The sequence below is a fragment of the Neofelis nebulosa genome, chromosome X (genome assembly GCF_028018385.1).
Source record: "Neofelis nebulosa isolate mNeoNeb1 chromosome X, mNeoNeb1.pri, whole genome shotgun sequence".
Classification (NCBI taxonomy): domain Eukaryota; kingdom Metazoa; phylum Chordata; class Mammalia; order Carnivora; family Felidae; genus Neofelis; species Neofelis nebulosa.
The window spans coordinates 109,155,220-109,174,379 of record NC_080800.1 but is presented as its reverse complement, the minus strand read 5'-3'; the positions used below and the strand labels follow the sequence as shown (position 1 = coordinate 109,174,379).

Sequence of the window (19,160 nt, the reverse complement as noted above, 5' to 3'; positions counted from 1 at the left end):
CTTCATTGCAGACAGAATCATCTGATGTCTGTCTGGACCCCCCACCTTTTTACATCAATTTTATAATTCTGTTTACCACAGACATTGCCCATAAACCAGCTTATATCTTTACCTGACATTAATATAGTAAGGAGTGAAGGTGATGTAACACTTCAGAGCCAAAAGGGGAAAAAATAGGAAGTTCCAGTAGATAGAAGGAAGGTGGATACACTGATAACGAATAATGTCTAGAGTCCAGCATTTTCAATGTTTTTCTTCCTTAATTAAGTAGGACTGATAAAGTATAATATTATTCCATTCTGAAACTTTGGACTGGGGCAGTTTTAAGTGAACAGAAGTAGAATTGCAAAATAATTTGTTGACGTTTTAATTTTTGAAAACATTAAGTACTTAAGTGAGTAAGTAGTTAAAGACAAAGGATATCCTTCCCTCACCAGAATACATCTACATTTAGCATATTCACATCAGAGTTACACTTTTTCTGGTTCACATAGCTCACATATAGTTCATATGGTTCACACACAAAACTAACCTTATTGCCCGAAGTATCTTCTATCTCCCTATTGTCATGGCTCTTTTGTTAAAAATTACCATGAAAAAAAGGTGGGCAAGCCATTTTGTAGATTTAATGGAAAAGGAAACCACTTCCGTATTGCAGATGACCAGTCTCATGATCCGTACAGAAATTACAATGTATTTTAATGAAGGTTCTTTGGCGGATTTTTCAGCTTATCTACTCTTGAGACGATACATGACATTGAGCTCTTTCATCTCATTGTGCTGACATCTAAATGTTTTGTAAAGTGATTTTTGCAAAACGTTTAAGTCCGCGATGACAGGCATTATGTAATTATCACGTTAATGTGCTCTTAATGTAATTATGACTGTCATTATCATGTGAAGTTCCACGTTGACTGAGGTTGACCACATCGCATCACAGGAGTGTATGGAGTCATACCATGCATCCAGTCCCCCAACTGCATCCGGATTTTACCGCGTTTGCTAAAAGGTTAGACAAGATTTTACTTTTAGATATCGCAGCTGAAGCCTAACATTATTTGTTCAACAAATTGTTCCCAGGGCTAGACTTACCTTGAGGTTAGCGAAGGCTCAGGGCCCCTCATTTGCATGGGCTCCGTCCAAGGCCCTGGCAAATGTGCTGGAGCCCTAGCAATGTGTTTGCAATGCCTTTGTAAGGTTTGCAAAAGATACCCGTGTATTCTTTGTTCTTAAGACTCCCCTACCCTACTCAACTGCCTCAACTTCAGGCCCCCCAGACCCTGGATTCACTCGTGATTGCAGTTGCTGGGCCAAAGTAGAGCCGTTGTTCAGGTCCTTTGCCTAGGCCGTGCCTGTCACACAGCTTGAAGCTCCTTCTGTAGTAAAACGAAAGAAGTCTCACCAGCAGTCGGTTTTCTGCCTTGCCCCAACTCTGTTAACGCACAATGTGAAATCTTGTTTTTCCCGAGGTTAAACAGAAGCGCTACAATTTTTGCAGCCCGACAGAGAGCATTGGTACATGATATCTTTTACAGTGCCCATTCCTCTGATAGTAACTAATCTCAACATTCTCCCATGTGCCTCCCTCACATATTCCCACGGGATAAATTCAACGTAATCTCCTCTCAGCCCATTGTGTGTCCTTCTCCTCTGGGGCTGGTTGGCTCAGTTGGTTAGAGCCTGGAGCTAATGAGACCGTGTGGGCCTGTTAGCTTCTCTGAGATGAAGGCAGGAAGTTTGGAGGGCTCTGGGAAAATCTTTTTCTCTGAATGGAAGATAAAACAAAAGCAACAGTCGACAAAATCAATGCTTGACAGCCTCACCTACTGAGGATGATTTTTTTTCTCTCAGCAAAACCATCCCCTTGCTCAGATCAATAGAGTTCAGTAGGGAGAACCACCAGGAGACTTAGTGTAACGCCTGTGGTGGCCCCTGGCACCTGATAATAATCTTAAACTGGTCGCCCACACAATCCTATTTTGCCTTCATATCCTTTATGCGTCTACTGAATATTTTAAACTCTCCTTTCCCTGGTCTCTGCTCTTATGCCACTCTGTGGATAGCAGTCATATTAACAATTCACTAGTCTGGAACCACACATTAAGAAGCTGCCTGTCGGGGCTTCTGGGTGGCTCAGTCTGTTAAACATCCGACTTTTTGTTTGTTTGTTTGTTTACTTATTTATTTTGAGAGACTGTGAGAGCATGTGGTGTGCATGGTGGGTGCTAGCGAGCGAGTGGGGGAGGGGCAGAGAGAGAGGGGGGGGGGAGGGAGAGAGAGAATCCCAAGCAGCCTCTGTGCTCAGCAAGGAGCCCGATGTGGGGCTTGATTCCACGACAGTGAGATCTTGACCTGAGCTGATATCAAGAGTTGGATGCTTAAGCGCCTGAACCACCAAGGCTCCCCAAGTGTCCGACTCTTAATTCCAGCTCAGGTCTTGATCTCAGGGTCAAGCCCTGAGAGTTTGAGCCCCAAGTTGAGCTCTGCACTGGGCATGAAGCCTACTTATAGAAAGAAAGAAAGAAAGAAAGAAAGAAAGAAAGAAAGAAAGAAAGAAAGAAAGAAAGAAAGAAGGGAGGGAGGGAGGAAGGAAGAAAGAACAGAAGGAAGGAAGGAAGGAGGAAGGAAGGGAAGGAGGGAGGGAGGGAGGAAGGAAGGAAGGAAGGAAGGAAGGAAGGAAGGAAGGAGGAAGGAAGGGAAGGAGGGAGGAAGGAAGGAAGGAAGGAGGAAGGAAGGAAGGGAGGGAGGGAGGAAGGAAGGAAGGAAGGGAAGGAGGGAGGAAGGAAGGAAGGAAGGAAGGAAGGAAGGAAGGAAGGAAGGAAGGAAAAAAAAGACGTTGCATCTTTTGATCTACAGTATCACAAAGCCATTGTTTCCGAACTCTACATTGGATACCTTCTGATACTGACGATTCAGCCACTCCAGTTTAAAAATGCACACATCCCTATATTTGTGTATGTGTGTATGCTTGCATGGCACACACGTGTGTATAAAGTATCCTGTGCTGCTGACACACAATGTGCATCTATGTGAAAAGACCGTTTGGGAGCAGCCTTCTGCCTCAAGTCTTCCTTAACAGACAGCAAAACTGATGGATTGATGGATTTATTCAATCCCTCTGCCACCACTTCTGATCCCTGAGTGTTTCCTTTGTGCTGTGATGTTTGAATTTGATTTTTCTAACTGATAATCCTAAAATTAATCAGTGGCTTAGGAATCTCTTTTCATTCAACCAAGTACATACTTATCGAGCATCTGCCCTCTAGGAATGTATGATCTAACAATAGTAAGATGGTGAATTAATATTTTTGTGCTACTCTTAGTTTCTGATTTCTATCTGATCCTCCACATTTTGTTATACCTTTCGCCTTTTCTGGTTTTCCTCTGTAGAGTTTTCTTTCTATTAACTATGTGTTGTTGTGTTGTTGTGGTGGTGGTGGTGGAGGTTTGTTGAGCCCTTGATAATTATAATAACCCTTAGCATCTATTTACCCTGGACTTGCATTGAAATGTTTATAGTCTCCAGACTTGCTGCGGTTCTCTGCTTTTCTCAGCTCTGGTCATCCCTCCCCCACTCATGTTTTGTTTAATCCCCTTTGTTAAAATTGGGTAACCACTTGAGTCTTTCATACTTTCCCTTTCCTGGTGGAGTACTAGTTACTTGAGTGCCGCTGTTATCACATATAGTTCACCAACATACAATTTTTAGGTCAGTCTTTGTTCACTTTTCAGGAACAGAGTCAAAACTGCCTTGCCCGTCTAAAGAAGTCATTTGCCCTCTTGCCATATTCTTACCTGTAAAATCATCTGGTGTTACACAGATTTGTCTTTGGGCACTCCGTCGTAACTGCTGGCCTATTTTGCAGCTTCTTTTCCGCCAAATATGGGCAGATCCAAACCATATTGTGTCCTCCCTTACATGCTATGTTTTACACCTTTAACACTCACAACAAGGTATCGATCCATTGCCTACCTTCTGTGATTAAGCTCAGAAAAGCCAGACGTAGATGAGGACAACTATTCACTTTTGACCATTGAATTTATGTATTTTTTTGGTGATTTTTTTTTTTTTTTTTTTTTTTTTTTTTTTTTGCCTAGCTCTCTCTTGGGCCACAGTGACTTATTCATTAACAAGTAGGATTAGTACATAAACACCACTATCAGCTTGCGTCTGTTTATAAAGTTAACTCTCAATTATTGAGGGACCAATTAACTAGTCTGGAGGTTATGCGGGCATCACTCAGAACATCACTCAGAGAGTGTGGAGATGACCAAGCAAAAACTCTGAAAGAAAGATTATTCAGTTGTGCTCCATGTGGACAGTAAAGTCTGGGGGAAACTAGACTTATACATTTCAAAGTGCTTTGGGATTAGCTAAGGACAGAAATTCACATGGTGATGGTGAGCAGGGCTTCCTTTTATACTATATAAATGCTTGTCAATGAGCAATAAAATTAAGGTATTATGAGTGCTAGTAAAAGTTAAAGAGTGTTATTTTTCTGGTATTAAAATCTAGTCAACAAATTATTACCAAATGTTTGCCATCCTATAAAAGGAAATGTTTAGTCGCCCACCTCTAGACAGGAGCTCAGAGAGGGAAGGCCTCAATTATGTTGCCTTCAGGCAAGGACTGGCATAATTGACTTAAAGTGTCTTGCATTCATCACACAATAATTGTAATGAACCTTGGATATTACTGAAGTAACTACAAATAGATCTAAGCTGTTGGGGAGACACAAAGATTGATTTCACATAGCACTTCACATTTTTTTCTTTATACTAGTTTGAGGGATAACCCATTTTAAATGATAACTCAATGTTCCTAAAATGTATGTGTAAACTAGAGATATTTCAGGCATAGTTTTTCAGTGGATTGTATTACAATTCAAAGTTGCTTCAAGGGGCGCCTGGATGGCTCAGTTGGTTGAGCATCCAACTTCAGCTCAGGTCATGATCTCATGGTTCATGGGTTCGAGCCCTGCGTTGGGCCCTGTACTGACAGCTCAGAGCCTGGAGCCTGCTTGGGATTCTGTCTCTCTCTCTCTCTCTCTCTCTCTCTCTCAAAAATAAATAAACATTTTTTAAAAAGGTGCTTCAGAATCCTTTAAGACCCAAAATGTGGTGGCTCCTAAAATTTTACCTTTCACAAGATTCTATCTATCTCCCCATTCTTAACCACTGAGTACTTATTGTTTCATAAATAAATAGTGAAGAATCCTAATTTTAGTACCAATTAAGAAAATATTTTAGTGAATATTTTAGTATTGGTTTCTCAAGCCAAACCTTTTCAACTTGTGGAATCATGCCACAAGTATTAAATTTATATACATATAAAATTAGTGCTTTACTCCAGAAATGGATGGAGTGCTTTACTTTCTTGGAACCCTCTAGAATGAGGGTCAGCAATTGCTTCTGTAATTGACTAACTAGTAAGTATTTCAGGCTTTGTGGCACAAGAGGCAACGTCAAGGATACTATGTAGGTACTTCTCCAAAAAGAGAAAAAACAAATATGTACAACTTTTCATCAATACAGATCTCCTAATGAGCACAGTGAAATTTATTTAAGGACAGTGAAATATGAATTTCACACACTTTTCGTGTGTTATGAAATAGTCTCCATCTTTTACTTTTTTCAACCATTTAAAAATGTAGAAACCATCCTGGTTTGTCATCCTAACCATACAAACATAGGTGGACCGGATTAGGCCCAGGGGCTGGAGTCTGCCTACCCTTACTTAGCCTGCAACACACGCTCTTTGACAGTGATTAGTCCATAACCCAGCCCCGGCGGGAATTCTGTGAGGGCTTTAAGTTGCTGAGCAAGTTCCATATTCAGAGTCCACAGCTTTCAGTGAAGTCCAGGATTAGGGGCCACTGTTCTAGAGGCGATCACTGACTTTTACGAGGTATTTCTAAGGCCCTGGTAGTTCCTAGGTACCGTGCGATCACTCTTGGGAATTCCTACCCTACCAGCTAATGCTGTTGGAGACGTTGGGAGTAAATAACTGTCTAGGTGACCTTGTTATTCATGAATCAGTTGTCTCCACCATTCTTCACGGTTTGTTTTTATAAGACCCGGAGAAAGCTGAAATTCCACTCCTCTGGTTCTCGGAGGAAAAACCTTCTCATATTTTCAAATATTTAGTAAATAATTTAGGTTCGAGTGAGTATCTGAAACAGATTTAAGTGTCCAGACCATTTCAGGTTCAGCCGGCTAGGAATTTTTTTCTTTAAAAGGTTCTTTACCCCCAAGATGGGTTCTTGTTAGCTCAACTGTCAGGCAGGGCTGCAGACGAGGTATAGGCAGGATTAAAATTGCTTATTAAAACTGAATGTGTGAGCTTGCTGGCTGCTTAACAGGTGGCTGTTAGCCAAAGCTAAGCCCTTGAAATGTTCAAACTCAATGGAATAGTTACCCTGGGGCAGAGGTGGTGGTAAGAAAACCAAAATGTCCATTTGAAAATAAATAAGGAGCTCAGGAGTCCCTGCCTAGGCCCAAGGGTTGTGCTTAGAAGAACTTGCTTCTTCTCAATAAACAGTGTTAAAGAATGAAGTTGTTACTCAAGGAGAAAATGGTTACAAAAGCGTTAATACTCATTTTAGAACGTAAAGATGGCACAGTATAGTTCGTGGCAAAACCTGAAAAAAATCCAAACATTTTCAGCAAGCCCTTTGCACTTTTTATATGGACTTCTAAGTAATTTGCAACTTCTTTTCATACACTTGAAGCCTGTAACAAACCTAAACAAGTTACAATATATTCCAAAGAAAGCAGAAGTTAACCAGGAAAATTTCCCCGAAAAAGGAAGGAAAAAAATTACAGAAGTTCAGAGCTACTGCAAATAGGAAGCATCACTTACATGCATTAGGCTTAAATATTATTAACTGATCACTATTTATTAGTGATTAATGATTTTTAATCTGGAAAACCCACTCACCTACAGGTCTTTCTTTTAATTCAGTAGTTTTCGAAGAGAATTGTAATAATGGTTCTTCTCACTTCTGTAAAAGGCAAAGGCGGAAAGCATCCGGGAGAAACAGCAGGGGGACTTCAGTGAGAAATTTACTATGAAAGTCAGAGAGAAAAGAGAAGTAAAACAAAGTACTGTTGTGTGGTTCAAATGCAGAGTTTTTACAATGAGAGATTCTTGCTGGTTTTGAGACAACCACGAGTCATCAAATTGATAAACTGTGCCTTATCGTGGAAGCATGCCTGGGTGGCAGTTTCCAAGAGATTTCCATCTCATTATATAACAATACCACATCAGCTAATTCCTGGAGCTTCACATCTCATTCAGTGAGAAGTACGGCGTGTCCTTACAGCCTTACATCACAATGCCTAGTTGGGCTGGGTCAGCCCTAGACCTGGTCCTCAGACCTTAAAGCCCCTCCCTGACTGCACCATCATCTTTCCCGGTGCCTGGTGTTGCCCCTTCCTCTGAAAGCTCTTGGCTGCCATGCATTCTCTACTCACCCTAGTGAGTCTTGTCAGTTTTGAGGGGCCAAGCTCTTTCTGTCCTTCCTAATGTGCCAATTAGCTACTTTGAGAAAATCATCTACAGTAGAGTGCTCTTTGGGAAGCCCCTTCCTTCCATGTTGGCATGGGGTTGTTGTTTTTTTTTTAAGTTTATTTATTTTGAGAGAGACAGAGATAGCACAAGTGGGAGAGGAGCAGAGACAGGGAGAGAGAGAGAGGAAGAGGGAGGGAGAGAGAGAGAATCTCAAGCAGGCTCTGCCCTGTCAGTACAGAGACCGAGGCAGGGCTTGAATCCACAAAACTGTGGGAACATGACCTGAGCCGAAGTTGGATGCTTAACCCACTGAGCCCCCCACACGCCCCTGGCGTGTGGTTTTTAATGGGCTTTGGGGAGAAGGCTATGCAGGTGAAAATTTCAAGTCAGACTAGGGGGTGGGTTGGTGAATATATATATTGGCCCTCACTTCATACTCCATAGCCTCCCATTCTACCTATACTTAGGGCTGTTCCTATTCATGTGATGTAGCAGAAGATATGGATACAGCTTGACGGGGCAAAAGATTCATCCTTTCTTTACTGAAAGAAATCACAAGAAAGCAAGAAAGAACAGATGCTACCGAGAGAAACCACCAGGTGCACACCAAGGCACTGTCTACCTTATAGAGTCCCTGCTAGAAATGTACTGCATTTAACCATGGTTTGTTATTAATTCATTAAATGCTTCCATTTCTTTTTAAACCTTATCACTGATTCTATCAGTCATTTACTAAGAATGGGGTATTGCAGTGGAGAAAAGAGAACTATCAAAGAAATTAGAACCACATTGAAAAGAAAAGATTCCCACATGTGGAACAAGCTGGAAAATAGCACACAGAGGGATAAACTACATGGTTACAGATAATAAAGGCGATACATGTATCAAGCTCTTGAGATGAGGACTTTCATAAGAGAGAAAAACCTGTGAGAGCCCTTTGCATTTCTAATGTTTTTCTTGACAAGTTGTGCTCCAGTTTATATACCTTCAAATCCTATTATGTTATGTCTCCCTGCCTAACAGGGATCCTTGGAACATTTTTTAGGGCCTCCTTTTGAGTTATGGATATCATCTGGCCCCCTAGGTAAAGACGAGGCTGGGCAAGTCAGATTCATTTGTGAAATAGAACCTCTAATTTTTTTAAAAAAACGACCATTCCAATCTCATTTTAGGTGGACAGCAAGAAGTTGTTAGAGCTTTCACCTTTCTTTACCCCTTTCTTCCTCACTTCCCTTCTGTCTTCTGTAATTGATAGTGGGCCAAAAAGAGGAGTGAGGTGGTGGTGGGGCTGGTGGAACTTTGGTAGGACCGGCAGCCTTCGGGCCAGGCAGTGCTGATGGAAAGAGGAAGGAGGAGAGTGGAACAGAGGTGCTTTCGGGAGAACCGGAAGTCTGCCTGCAAGGGCCATGCCTGTGTAAGGAGACAAGGCAGATTGCCTGTACAGGTGATGTCACTTGTGGCAGAAATCAAAAGCAAGAATGGTAAATTGGGATATGGCTTAGGCTCTTTGAAAGAATGCCTCCTGTGTAATAATAGAAAAGAATCTATTTACCTCTAATGGCTTTTTTTTTTTTCTCTTTTCAACGTGCAGACTTCTTTTCCTGTGAATCCACCCCTTGCAGCTAATCCTGCCATGGCTTTCAATCCTTACTTACCTCATCCTGGGATGGGCCTGCTTCCTGCTGAACTTGTACCGAATGCACCTGTTCTGATTTCTGGAAACGCGCCTCTCGCATTGCCAGGAGCTGCCGGTCCCAAACCGATGCGTTCAGATAAACTGGAGGTATTGATGTGGAAATATATAAATACCTGTAGGGTAGTATCAACCCCACGCAGAAAGCAACATTCTCAGGGCCCAGCGTTTTGAATGCTTTCAGTAAATACACCTGAGTTTTTAGCTTATGAAGTATAACCTCAGAAAAATGTTAAATGTCTTACTACTGCCATTGTAGCCTGTTACGCAACGCATTGATTCAGTTGTACAACAGGTCAGACGGTGTCCTAGTGTGCCCAGATACGGACACTGCATCCCCTTTGCTATGGCACAAGAGGGCTGGTGGGAATGTTCCTTTAACCCAGGCTCCAGCTTTACAGACTGGGATCGCCGTATTGTTAATGAGTCTCTACTTGCTATAATAATCCAACTGGGATAAAAAAAAGTAGATTAAGTCTCTATGAATGCAGAATATTAAGGGAGTATCATAGTATGCAAACCTTTTTCTCCATCTTAAGAATGATGGACTAGATAATGAATATCCCCGCTGCTTATGAAAAGGCAATCTAGAAGAAACTTCAGCTTTTTTGATTTATGGAAGTCCTTCAGTCTTCCCTTGTCATTCTTCCTACATTGAAATAAATAACTAGTCCATTTCATACAAAGGCAACTCCACTGGCTGACTTAAATGCCTGGCATTTGTATCGTAATGGAATCTGACTGTACACGCAACTCAGTTGTGATCCACAATTTTGCTGGGAAAAACTGCACTGCTGTGTGACAAAGACTCATCTTGGACTTTAGCAAAATAACCCCCTCTTGAAAATTTGGCTAATTACACTTCAGGCTGTGAATTAAGCGGAAGATTAAAAAGTGGTTTTCAACAATATTTTTAAAGCAGACAACTTTCCTTTGGGCATAGCGGAATATTTTTTTTTTCTAGGAATAGAAACATCTATGTGGACGTCTCACCGGGAATATGGCTTCACATTGTCCTTCAGCTTTTGTAGAATTTTCCTAGATAGATGACGAAATCATGTATACTCTTGCTCTTACGTTCACTGGCAAAATAAATAAAAGCTAATCAGCTTCCAGGCATCCATGTGATATGTGTTGTCACTGTCACTGTAATTTAAGGTTTGCCGAGAATTCCAGCGCGGAAACTGTACCCGTGGTGAGAACGATTGCCGCTACGCTCACCCTACAGATGTTTCCATGATCGAGGCAAGCGATAATACTGTGACCATCTGCATGGATTACATCAAAGGCCGATGCTCCCGGGAGAAATGCAAGTACTTTCATCCTCCTGCTCACTTGCAAGCCAAACTCAGGGCAGCTCATCACCAGATGAACCACTCAGCTGCCGCCGCGATGGTAAGAACGGACCAGGGGTTGTAGGCTGTTTGGGGGGAAATGTTAGTACATTCTCACCTTGTCTAATATCCTTATAACCATAGTCTTGAATAGTCATGAGTGGATCGTAGTATGGATAGCCAAGGTCATAAGCTGGAAAAGAGAAAACCTATTTATTCTGCTTCATCTGCTCAAATTTTCTAAAGATAATTGTTTCAAAGCTTCGCTAATGATTTTAACCTACTGTGCTTTTTCTCCCATGTTTTGGAAAAGAGTAAATTCTATAACTTAAACAGTAAATTATTTTTGAGTAGTTTTGATAGCCTAGCTAATCTTAATATCCCAAAAAGGCAGAAAGTTGTCTCTCTACCCTGTAAGCCACCTTCATGGACGTTTTGTCAGTAAGGTAGCAGGTGGGAAAAATATATGCATAACACTACAGTGTGATAGGTTGAGAAATAGAAATTATGATTAGTTAAGTTTGTCATAGCTGTCAATTACTTTGAAAATCTGCTTGTAGGGGCGCCTGGGTGGCTCAGTCGGTTAAGCGGCCGACTTCGGCTCAGGTCATGATCTCGCGGTCCGTGAGTTCGAGCCCCGCGTCGGGCTCTGTGCTGACGGCTCAGAGCCTGGAGCCTGTTTCGGATTCTGTGTCTCCCTCTCTCTGACCCTCCCCAGTTCATGCTCTGTCTCTGTCTCAAAAATAAATAAACGTTAAAAAATTAAAAAAAAAAAAGAAAATCAGCTTGTAATTTTTTCCTTTTTTTTAATGTGGGCCTTTCCTCATGTAATAGGGTATAATAATCTCAATAAGGGACAAAACCCTGAGGAAACCTCATGTTTCCTGGCCGTGGAGGAAAAAACCACCTACAGGATCCTGAAGCCCATGACAGGACCTTACCTTTTCATGAAAGAGATAGATTTACAGTAAAACCTTGGTTTGTGAGCATAATTTGTTCTGGGAACATGCTGATAATCCAAAGCACTCATGTATCAAAGTGAATTTCAAGAACCATTGGCTCAGTTTTGATCATGTGACATTCGGCATCACGTACTAATCGTATTGCAAGACGTCGCTCGTTTATCAAGTTAAAATGTATTAGAAATGTTTGCTCGTCTTGTGGAACACTCACAGAACAAGTCACTCGCAATGCAAGGTTTTACTGTATTTTCAAACATCCCTATTTGTTCAGGTTTTCCTTATTGAGTTGAAGTTGATCTTGGTGTAACTGGAACTTACACTTATTTTATTCCACAAAATAAGTCAGTCCCTATTCCATACGAGTGGGACTCTAGTGTCTTTGTTTCTAAGGCAAATACTCCAGATTTCTCCAGACTTTTCTTGTAGATTCTGGACTTGCTTCACCTCCTCTGTTCTCTCAGAACTGAACCCATCACTTCATGAAAGTAGAAAAAAACTTATTTTCTCCCTTGATCTGTAAAACAGTCTGTTAATGAATTTTAAAAAGACTTCACCAAATGGTTTTGGTCTTAAGTTCTTTTGAAGGAGAGGATTTTAAGCTATGAAAATAGCAAGGTATCCAGAGTGTTCACTGCAGATTTTAAACCTCCAATTTTTTTTGATTACTTGGGTCAGTGGCATGGAGTTCAGAAGCAGTGTGCGTCTATGATACACAAGAGAAATACAGTTTCCCCTAAAAATAAAGGTTCTCATATGCATGGGATGTACCATTGTGCACCTGTTCCGTGCTCAGTCACGGGGCCTTCATATGTATGTGTCCATTTCTCATGATTTGAGTGTGTTTGGTAGGATGCATGTAAGTCAGTTCCAAATCTGTTGAGAATTAAATATTATCTAGTAGGCCTTCATTTGGTACTTGTGAATATCAGTATAACATTCCTCTCTGAGTAGCTGGTCAGAGCAGAGTCTTAGTAGTGTGGTCAGATTGGCCCACAGGAATTGGTTTGAGGTAAGATCAAATAAAGGAGGCTTCCTGAAGAAATTTAGGCTTTCTATATTTTGAAGGATTCAGAGTTGAAATGTTTCATAAAAGAAAGATTTTTTTTGACCCTCTTCGTATTCATGTGCGTAGCTCAGGTTGACTTCACTGAAGCAGCATGTATGCATTTAAAAGCAAAAGACATGAAGAGTAAATATTTAGTTTCCAAAAAAAAAAAAAATAGAGATACCTTTAGACTTCTTTATCCACAGGAGAAAGAAGGTCATGGCATGCCCCTTTTTGGCATATGGAATGCTCATTACTCAACACAAGTGTTCCTGTCTCCTTAAGAATTTGGAGCATACCTAATTCTTGTTGCTGGGACATGTCTTTTAAGTCACATGCAATTTGCTGAGAGAAAAAAAAATGTAGAAAGTCATGTCCAACTTCTCTAATGAATCTGATCCAGGAGCAAATTTGACCGAGTGTCATGGGCACCGTGAGATTTTGAAAGAAGTGTAGACATGAAAGGAGAGTTTTAAATTCTAATACATTTTAGAATGAAACCTTACAAGGACTTAACGAAGCTGATGGTACATCCCGAAATGCACAGTGAGCATCTATAAATGAAAATTGCACATATTTTACTGTGTTATCTGGGTGAGGTGCGTCGTGAAGAAGAAAATTATTTACTTTTCCCTTACATGCTAGTTGGAAGAAGCACAGTTCTAGAATTTGCACTGGAAGTCCTTATATAAATTGGATTTTGCTTTACGGAGCTACAAGATCAAACTCTGACCTCCTGACATCTGTTTTATCACCTGTATACCATTTATCTCCTAGATCCACGTTGGAATTTTAACTGACAAAAATCTCTTCCCTGCTATATCTGTTGCTTTTGCCCATCTCATCGTAATAGATTAATGGATGGACATCCCGGAGATGTTAATTTTAAATGAGAATTTGCTGTTCACAGCTTTGGGTCACATCTTGCTCAAATGATGAGGTCCTTTGTTATTTGCTTAAATGAGTGAAGTTGAAAACCAGTATGTTTTTTCCTTGTCTGTTTATTTTCTGTGTCAGGCTAGGTACTTATCTAGTCAGTTGCTCAACAGATACCCTTGCAAAGGGTTCCCGGGCCATACCTTTATCTAACTGCTGCTTTGCTTGCCTTGAGGACATTTTGTTACTTTCTTTGATGCTATTTATTATTCCATCTCTCCCTCGCAGGCCCTTCAGCCTGGTGCACTTCAACTGATACCAAAGAGATCGGCGCTTGAAAAGACCAATGGTGCCGCTCCGGTCTTCAACCCCAGTGTTTTCCACTGCCAGCAGGCTCTGGCTGGCCTGCAGCTCCAGCCACCAGCATATATCCCTGCAGGTGAGAACAGGGACTCTGGGCTGCACAGGTTTCGCGATGGTGTGAATGTATAGAGTGCGCACCAGCTGCCAGAGTTATGATGCGAGGACCGTCGACAGGTGTTTTGTCCGGAAATCAGACAAGGCAGTTATACTTGGTCTGCTAGTCTAGAGAACCCCAGTTTTGCTATGATTCCTGCAAATGAATGGGTTGAAATCAAACTAGGCAAAATGGTCAACATTTTTCTTTTTGGCATGTCTTAGTGTTTGCTTCTTAAGATTGATTCACTTGGTTCAGTCTCAAACTAATTCCTTGACTCTTAGGTATCCCTTTGAAAGACAGTGGTCACCCCTCAAAAAAATGTTTCACAGTTTCAGCATGGCAATAATATATAGTCTATATATCTTTGATATGCCAAAGATAGTTATAATAAAACTACCCTGGAACTAGTAGTGTTGTTATAAGACAGTATACAGTCATATATATATATATATATATATATATATATATATATATGTAAATATGTGTGTGTGTATATATATATATATATATATACACTGTCCTATAACTGTACCATATACTATCTTATAATGACACTGTAGGTATAGTTGTATATACATATATATATATGTACATACATATATATGTATAAAACATAGTTTTAGCCTTTAACTCTTATAGCAGTTAATATAAAAAAAAATATAGCAGCTTATCATATTTTCCTGATACTATGCAGGATATTTGGTTACCTTCTACATTCAACTGTATCTAATAGCATAACAGTTTTATACCAAATTGAATAGAAAATTTTGTTCAAATAAATATCATATGTGAGGAGAAATACCTTTCTTCCTATGGTTCAGTACTTTAAGAGTGAGCATAGAATCTCTTAGGGATACATGGAAAATCCTAATCACTGAGAGTAGAGTAGTTTTTTGGTTTTTGCCAGAATCATAAATGCCCCAGTTTGGCAACTATTATGAAGTGATACTGACATGCTTTAAAGTTATTTTAGAAAACTTTATTAATTCTGTAAACATACTAAGCACATGGTATTATATACCTGCCCTTGTAACAACCTGTTGGTTAACTGATAAATTAATCAGCTAATTTGTTTGGAAAGAAGACCTAAAAAAAGTCTTTATTTACTAACCACAGTAGTTCTTTATGATATCACTTTAAAAACACAGTTTTTAGACTTTTTTTGCTGGATTTGGCTAATTCAAAGTCTGGTTTCCTGAGCACAATGTCAGAAGACTCCCTTTCCCCTTAATCAAAAACAAAACTAAAACCTGTCGGGCTGAGCGCCCCCTCTTGATGAAAAAAGCCTGTTTGCTGTATGTTCATAGTCCAGTCCACGGTTGTGAGAAAGAAGAGGCTGTGGTAAAATGTGCCCAAAATAAATATGTAATTGAAGTGAGGTAATTCCTTTAAAGAAAACTTAATGTTCGCTCTTATACCTAAGAATCCAAGAATTACTTTGATTACCTGGGTTGGTGATCTTAAAACTGAGCTATAATTATAAGCATGGAAAATTACTGGATTTGCATGTGCTCATTAATTAATATTGCAAAGAATATCTTTCGGGTTAAAAATTATTTCTCTCAGTAAAGATGTAATAATGAAATCTCTCTCCTTTGCTTTTCACGCTTTTCTGCATGGTGTACAGGGCCCATACTGTGCATGGCACCCGCTTCAAGTGTTGGTAGGTTTTGTACAAACATTCTCAACTTTTTCTAATCTGAAAAAAAAACGTGTTTTTCTGTCATGACTGTGAAAGAGATGAGTGACTGAGTGATGTGGCTCCTGGGCCACTGGCTTGGGGGGAAGGGCATGTGGAGTCGGGGCACAAAGAAGAGAGAAAACAGACAAGGTAAAGCAGGTTGAAAATGTTGCTGGAGTCTACCTTTGCCATCAGGAAAGCTGAGCATACTTATGACAAAAGTTTCAAGAAGCTATTTCTGTCTCCGTTTCCGCCACTGTGGCTACCAGACCTTCCCCTCTCCTACTGTTCTGATGCACCTCTGTTGTGATCGTAACAGTTTATATGTACACATTATATCTCAGAAAAGCAGTTGCATTGCTGAGCATAGGCAGGCTAGGGCACCTCGTCCCAACTAAGAAGAAAATAAGACAGTTCTGCACTTTTGTATTTTAAAGCTGATGTCCTAGCTGCATTTTGACATTTTCTGAGGATTTAAGATGTAATATGGTGCTGTTTCATATCTTTGTGGAATCTCAACACTGCTACACTCTGGGGTCCTAGCTGGTTGCCACTGTGGCCAAACACTAACCCTGCCATGTGTCTGTTTGCGTCCTACAAATTGCAGCTGAAATATTTTGAAACATTTCCTTATCTAGCCAGAGTGGACACTTTTGTTCTTAGCTTTACATCTGTGACTAAGACATTTTAAAAGATTTCAAATGTATAATTTGTAAAGTATCACAAAATGATCCTTCCCTCCCCCCCCCCAAAAAAAAAAGTTATTCATGAGATCTAAATCATTCAATACTCAAATGTTGAGAAAGGATGAGTTAAGCAGAGTGAGAGCATTCTGTAGTGTTCTAGAATGAAGTGCCCTGTGCATGGAAACCAGGCCCAACAGAACCCTTTCAAAATGAGTCTTTGGGATTATGTAATTTTTAACAGTCAGTTACATGCAGATCCTTTAATTCGTCACCAACACAATCTGGTGTCCCTCTTAAGACCATTTTTAGGGACACCTGGGGTGGCTCAGTCGGTTAAGTGTCTGACTCTTGATTTCGGCTCAGGTCACGATCTCATGGTTCACGAGACAGAGCCCCGCATTGGGCTCTGCACTGACAGCGCAGGGCCTGCGTGGGATTCTCTCTCCCCCTCTTTCTCTGCCCTTCCCCTGCTCGTGCATCCGCAGGTGCACACACACTCTCACACACGCATGTGATAAAAATCAATAAAAGCCCATTTTTACATCGCCCCTACTGCAGAAGATAAGAAAGTGACTTGTTTCTGGTACAGGAGTTCCCAGCTCCTACAGTCCATGGGAACCAGGCACGGACCAGGAGAAAATAGCTCCGTGTGCTACAGGGAGGAATTATCCCACCACCCCCACCCCCACCATGTCATATCAATCCAGTGCTTTTCATCCTATTTGAGAGCTTGCCACGGCTTAACCTTCATCCTGTTGGTTGCCCAGAGTAGATGCAGAACCCAAAAGGGACTAGTGTTACTGAGGGATTGGCTGTCCCCTGAAGGAAATGGAAACATTTCCACTGATACTGATGGGAGCATCGTACGCGTGTGGTTAGAACAGACTTCTGCAAGTTGGGAAAACGTGTCTGTGTCTCCACATTTTGTGACTCCGTAGCCCTGTCTTTGCACCTAAGAGCTCTGTGTAGGAATGCAAACTGCGTGTTTCAGTGGCACTGCATCCTGTATAGTTGCTGTGCTCCTAAAGGGAAAACAAGAGTGTTTGTAGAATCGGCATGTGATACAGTAAGGGGTGTCTATAGGTAACAGCTAACCGGAGATACACATAAGGGCTAAGTACAGGATTTCTGTTGATCACCATTTGGGGTACATCTGTGGTTTCTGTGACATGGTGTATATTGATCTTCCTCTCTCCGTGCCATTCACTTGCTCTGTAGACTTGCAGAAAATCTGAATTCAATGGATGTAGACATAAATTATTATATATGCACGCTCACCATTCACACATTAATTCCTTCGTTTGCTTTCCAAAATGAGCTAGGAATGAGAAAAGCATCTAAAAAGCTTTCAAAATGGGCTGGAGACTAGAAAAGGCAAAAGGAAACCGTCCTGAGAGAGATGTTACAGCTGCTAGCCATACAGTCATGGCTGCAATAATTGGGATGAAGACCAGATTTTGCCATATATTTACCATGAAGCACCCTGTGTGTTTGTTTGATAAATAGCCTAGATTTCCAAGGGCTTTGCCAAAGCCGTACTTAAAAATCTGCGTGCATAGTCCACCGTATTCTTCATATCTGCTCCCCTACCATACACAGGCCCACCAATCGAACTGCCTTGTTGTTGTTGTTGTTGTTGTTGTTGTTGTTGTTGTTGCATGTAGATCAGGTAAGTACATCTGTAGTTGTCTCTTTGCACCTGCAAATGTAGTGACGATACTCAGGTCTATAAGTTAGTGAACCCAAACACCAATCCACACTTCCCTACTCACACTCAGATGTGCAAACCAGCCACTTGTCTGCTTCACTAGGTATTCCTATAGATAGCCTTGGTAAAATCAGATTCTGTCATATGCACTCCTTGTAACCCTTTCTGAAAATGTGGCCTTTTAAGTCAACTAGAATGTGATCCTGCTAAAAAAACAAAAACAAAAACAAAAAACGAAAAAACAAAGAAAAACTAACTGGTTGAGAATGATTCCATTTTCCTTAATGGTAACTATAATTGGCTTTCCCCTTTTCTCTTTTTAAATTTTTCCCCCTTCCACGCTGTGTTGCTTTGCACTGACTGTGATTGCATGTTGCACCCTGGTGTATCCATCGTGATGATGTCACATGGCTTGTTGCTGTGATACCTACCACGCCCCATTCCATCGTGTATGTCATGGCTGCATAAATTCTCCACCCTTCCGTGTGTTGCTTCCATGGTTTCCTACTGAAAGTGCCCATGATGCACGGTGCGACACCTACCACTGTGTCTGCAGCAACACCACCTGCCGCCAGCGTTCCGTTCGCTGCAACAGCCGCAGGCAATCAGGTTTGGCCATTTATTTTACCTGTTCAGATAACTACAGCGTGTTGGTAAGGCGCAGTATATGCTTTTTGGATTGGCGCGAGATGATCCAGATTCCTATGTGTCTGTTGAGCAGTTGTGACATTTAGAATTTTTCTCGTTGCGTATATTCTAGCAGAATGAATCTGCCACACATCCTCAGATGAATCCGGTTTTCTCATGTTCGCTCAGGTACCAGAGGTTGCCCTTCATATGCCGTATCCACGATTGTTGCTGTCACACCAATCCTCAAATCCATATACTGGGGGTTCCTTAAATGCTTCCTCATGGGTCAGGAGAAGAATTTATTTTCTTTTACTACCATCTTTCTGGTCATTGCGCTTCAACTTTCATTGAGTACAGTCATCACCTTTACCTTCAGATCTGCTGGAGAGAAAGCGAGGTAACACATTTCTCTCCAGGGCACAGAGATCCTTATCATTACCCAGTGATGACATCAGAGATGTCATGCTGACGCTCAGTGACACACAGTGATGACATCAGAGATCTCACACTGACATTAGATGTGCTTGTGTTGTTGTGGTTTTCATTCGCTTTAGGTACTTACAGGCAGAGTC

The 19,160-nt window shown here is 41.0% G+C and overlaps 1 protein-coding gene across 11 annotated transcripts in view; it reads left to right on the top strand.

The window, feature by feature from the left end:
- MBNL3 (muscleblind like splicing regulator 3) overlaps positions 1-19,160 on the top strand; it is a 113,274-nt gene that overhangs the window by 84,803 nt on the left and 9,311 nt on the right. For 9 of the 11 annotated variants that reach the window (XM_058713045.1, XM_058713044.1, XM_058713050.1 and 6 more), the window contains 5 exons: positions 9,105-9,296; positions 10,365-10,601; positions 13,712-13,862; positions 15,511-15,546; positions 18,473-18,567. In XM_058713045.1, coding sequence (XP_058569028.1) covers positions 9,105-9,296; positions 10,365-10,601; positions 13,712-13,862; positions 15,511-15,546; positions 18,473-18,567 — 711 coding nt within the window. The remainder of the gene's footprint in view (positions 1-9,104; positions 9,297-10,364; positions 10,602-13,711; positions 13,863-15,510; positions 15,547-18,472; positions 18,568-19,160) is intronic. The other 2 variants (XM_058713051.1, XM_058713049.1) reach the window with 1 other exon arrangement.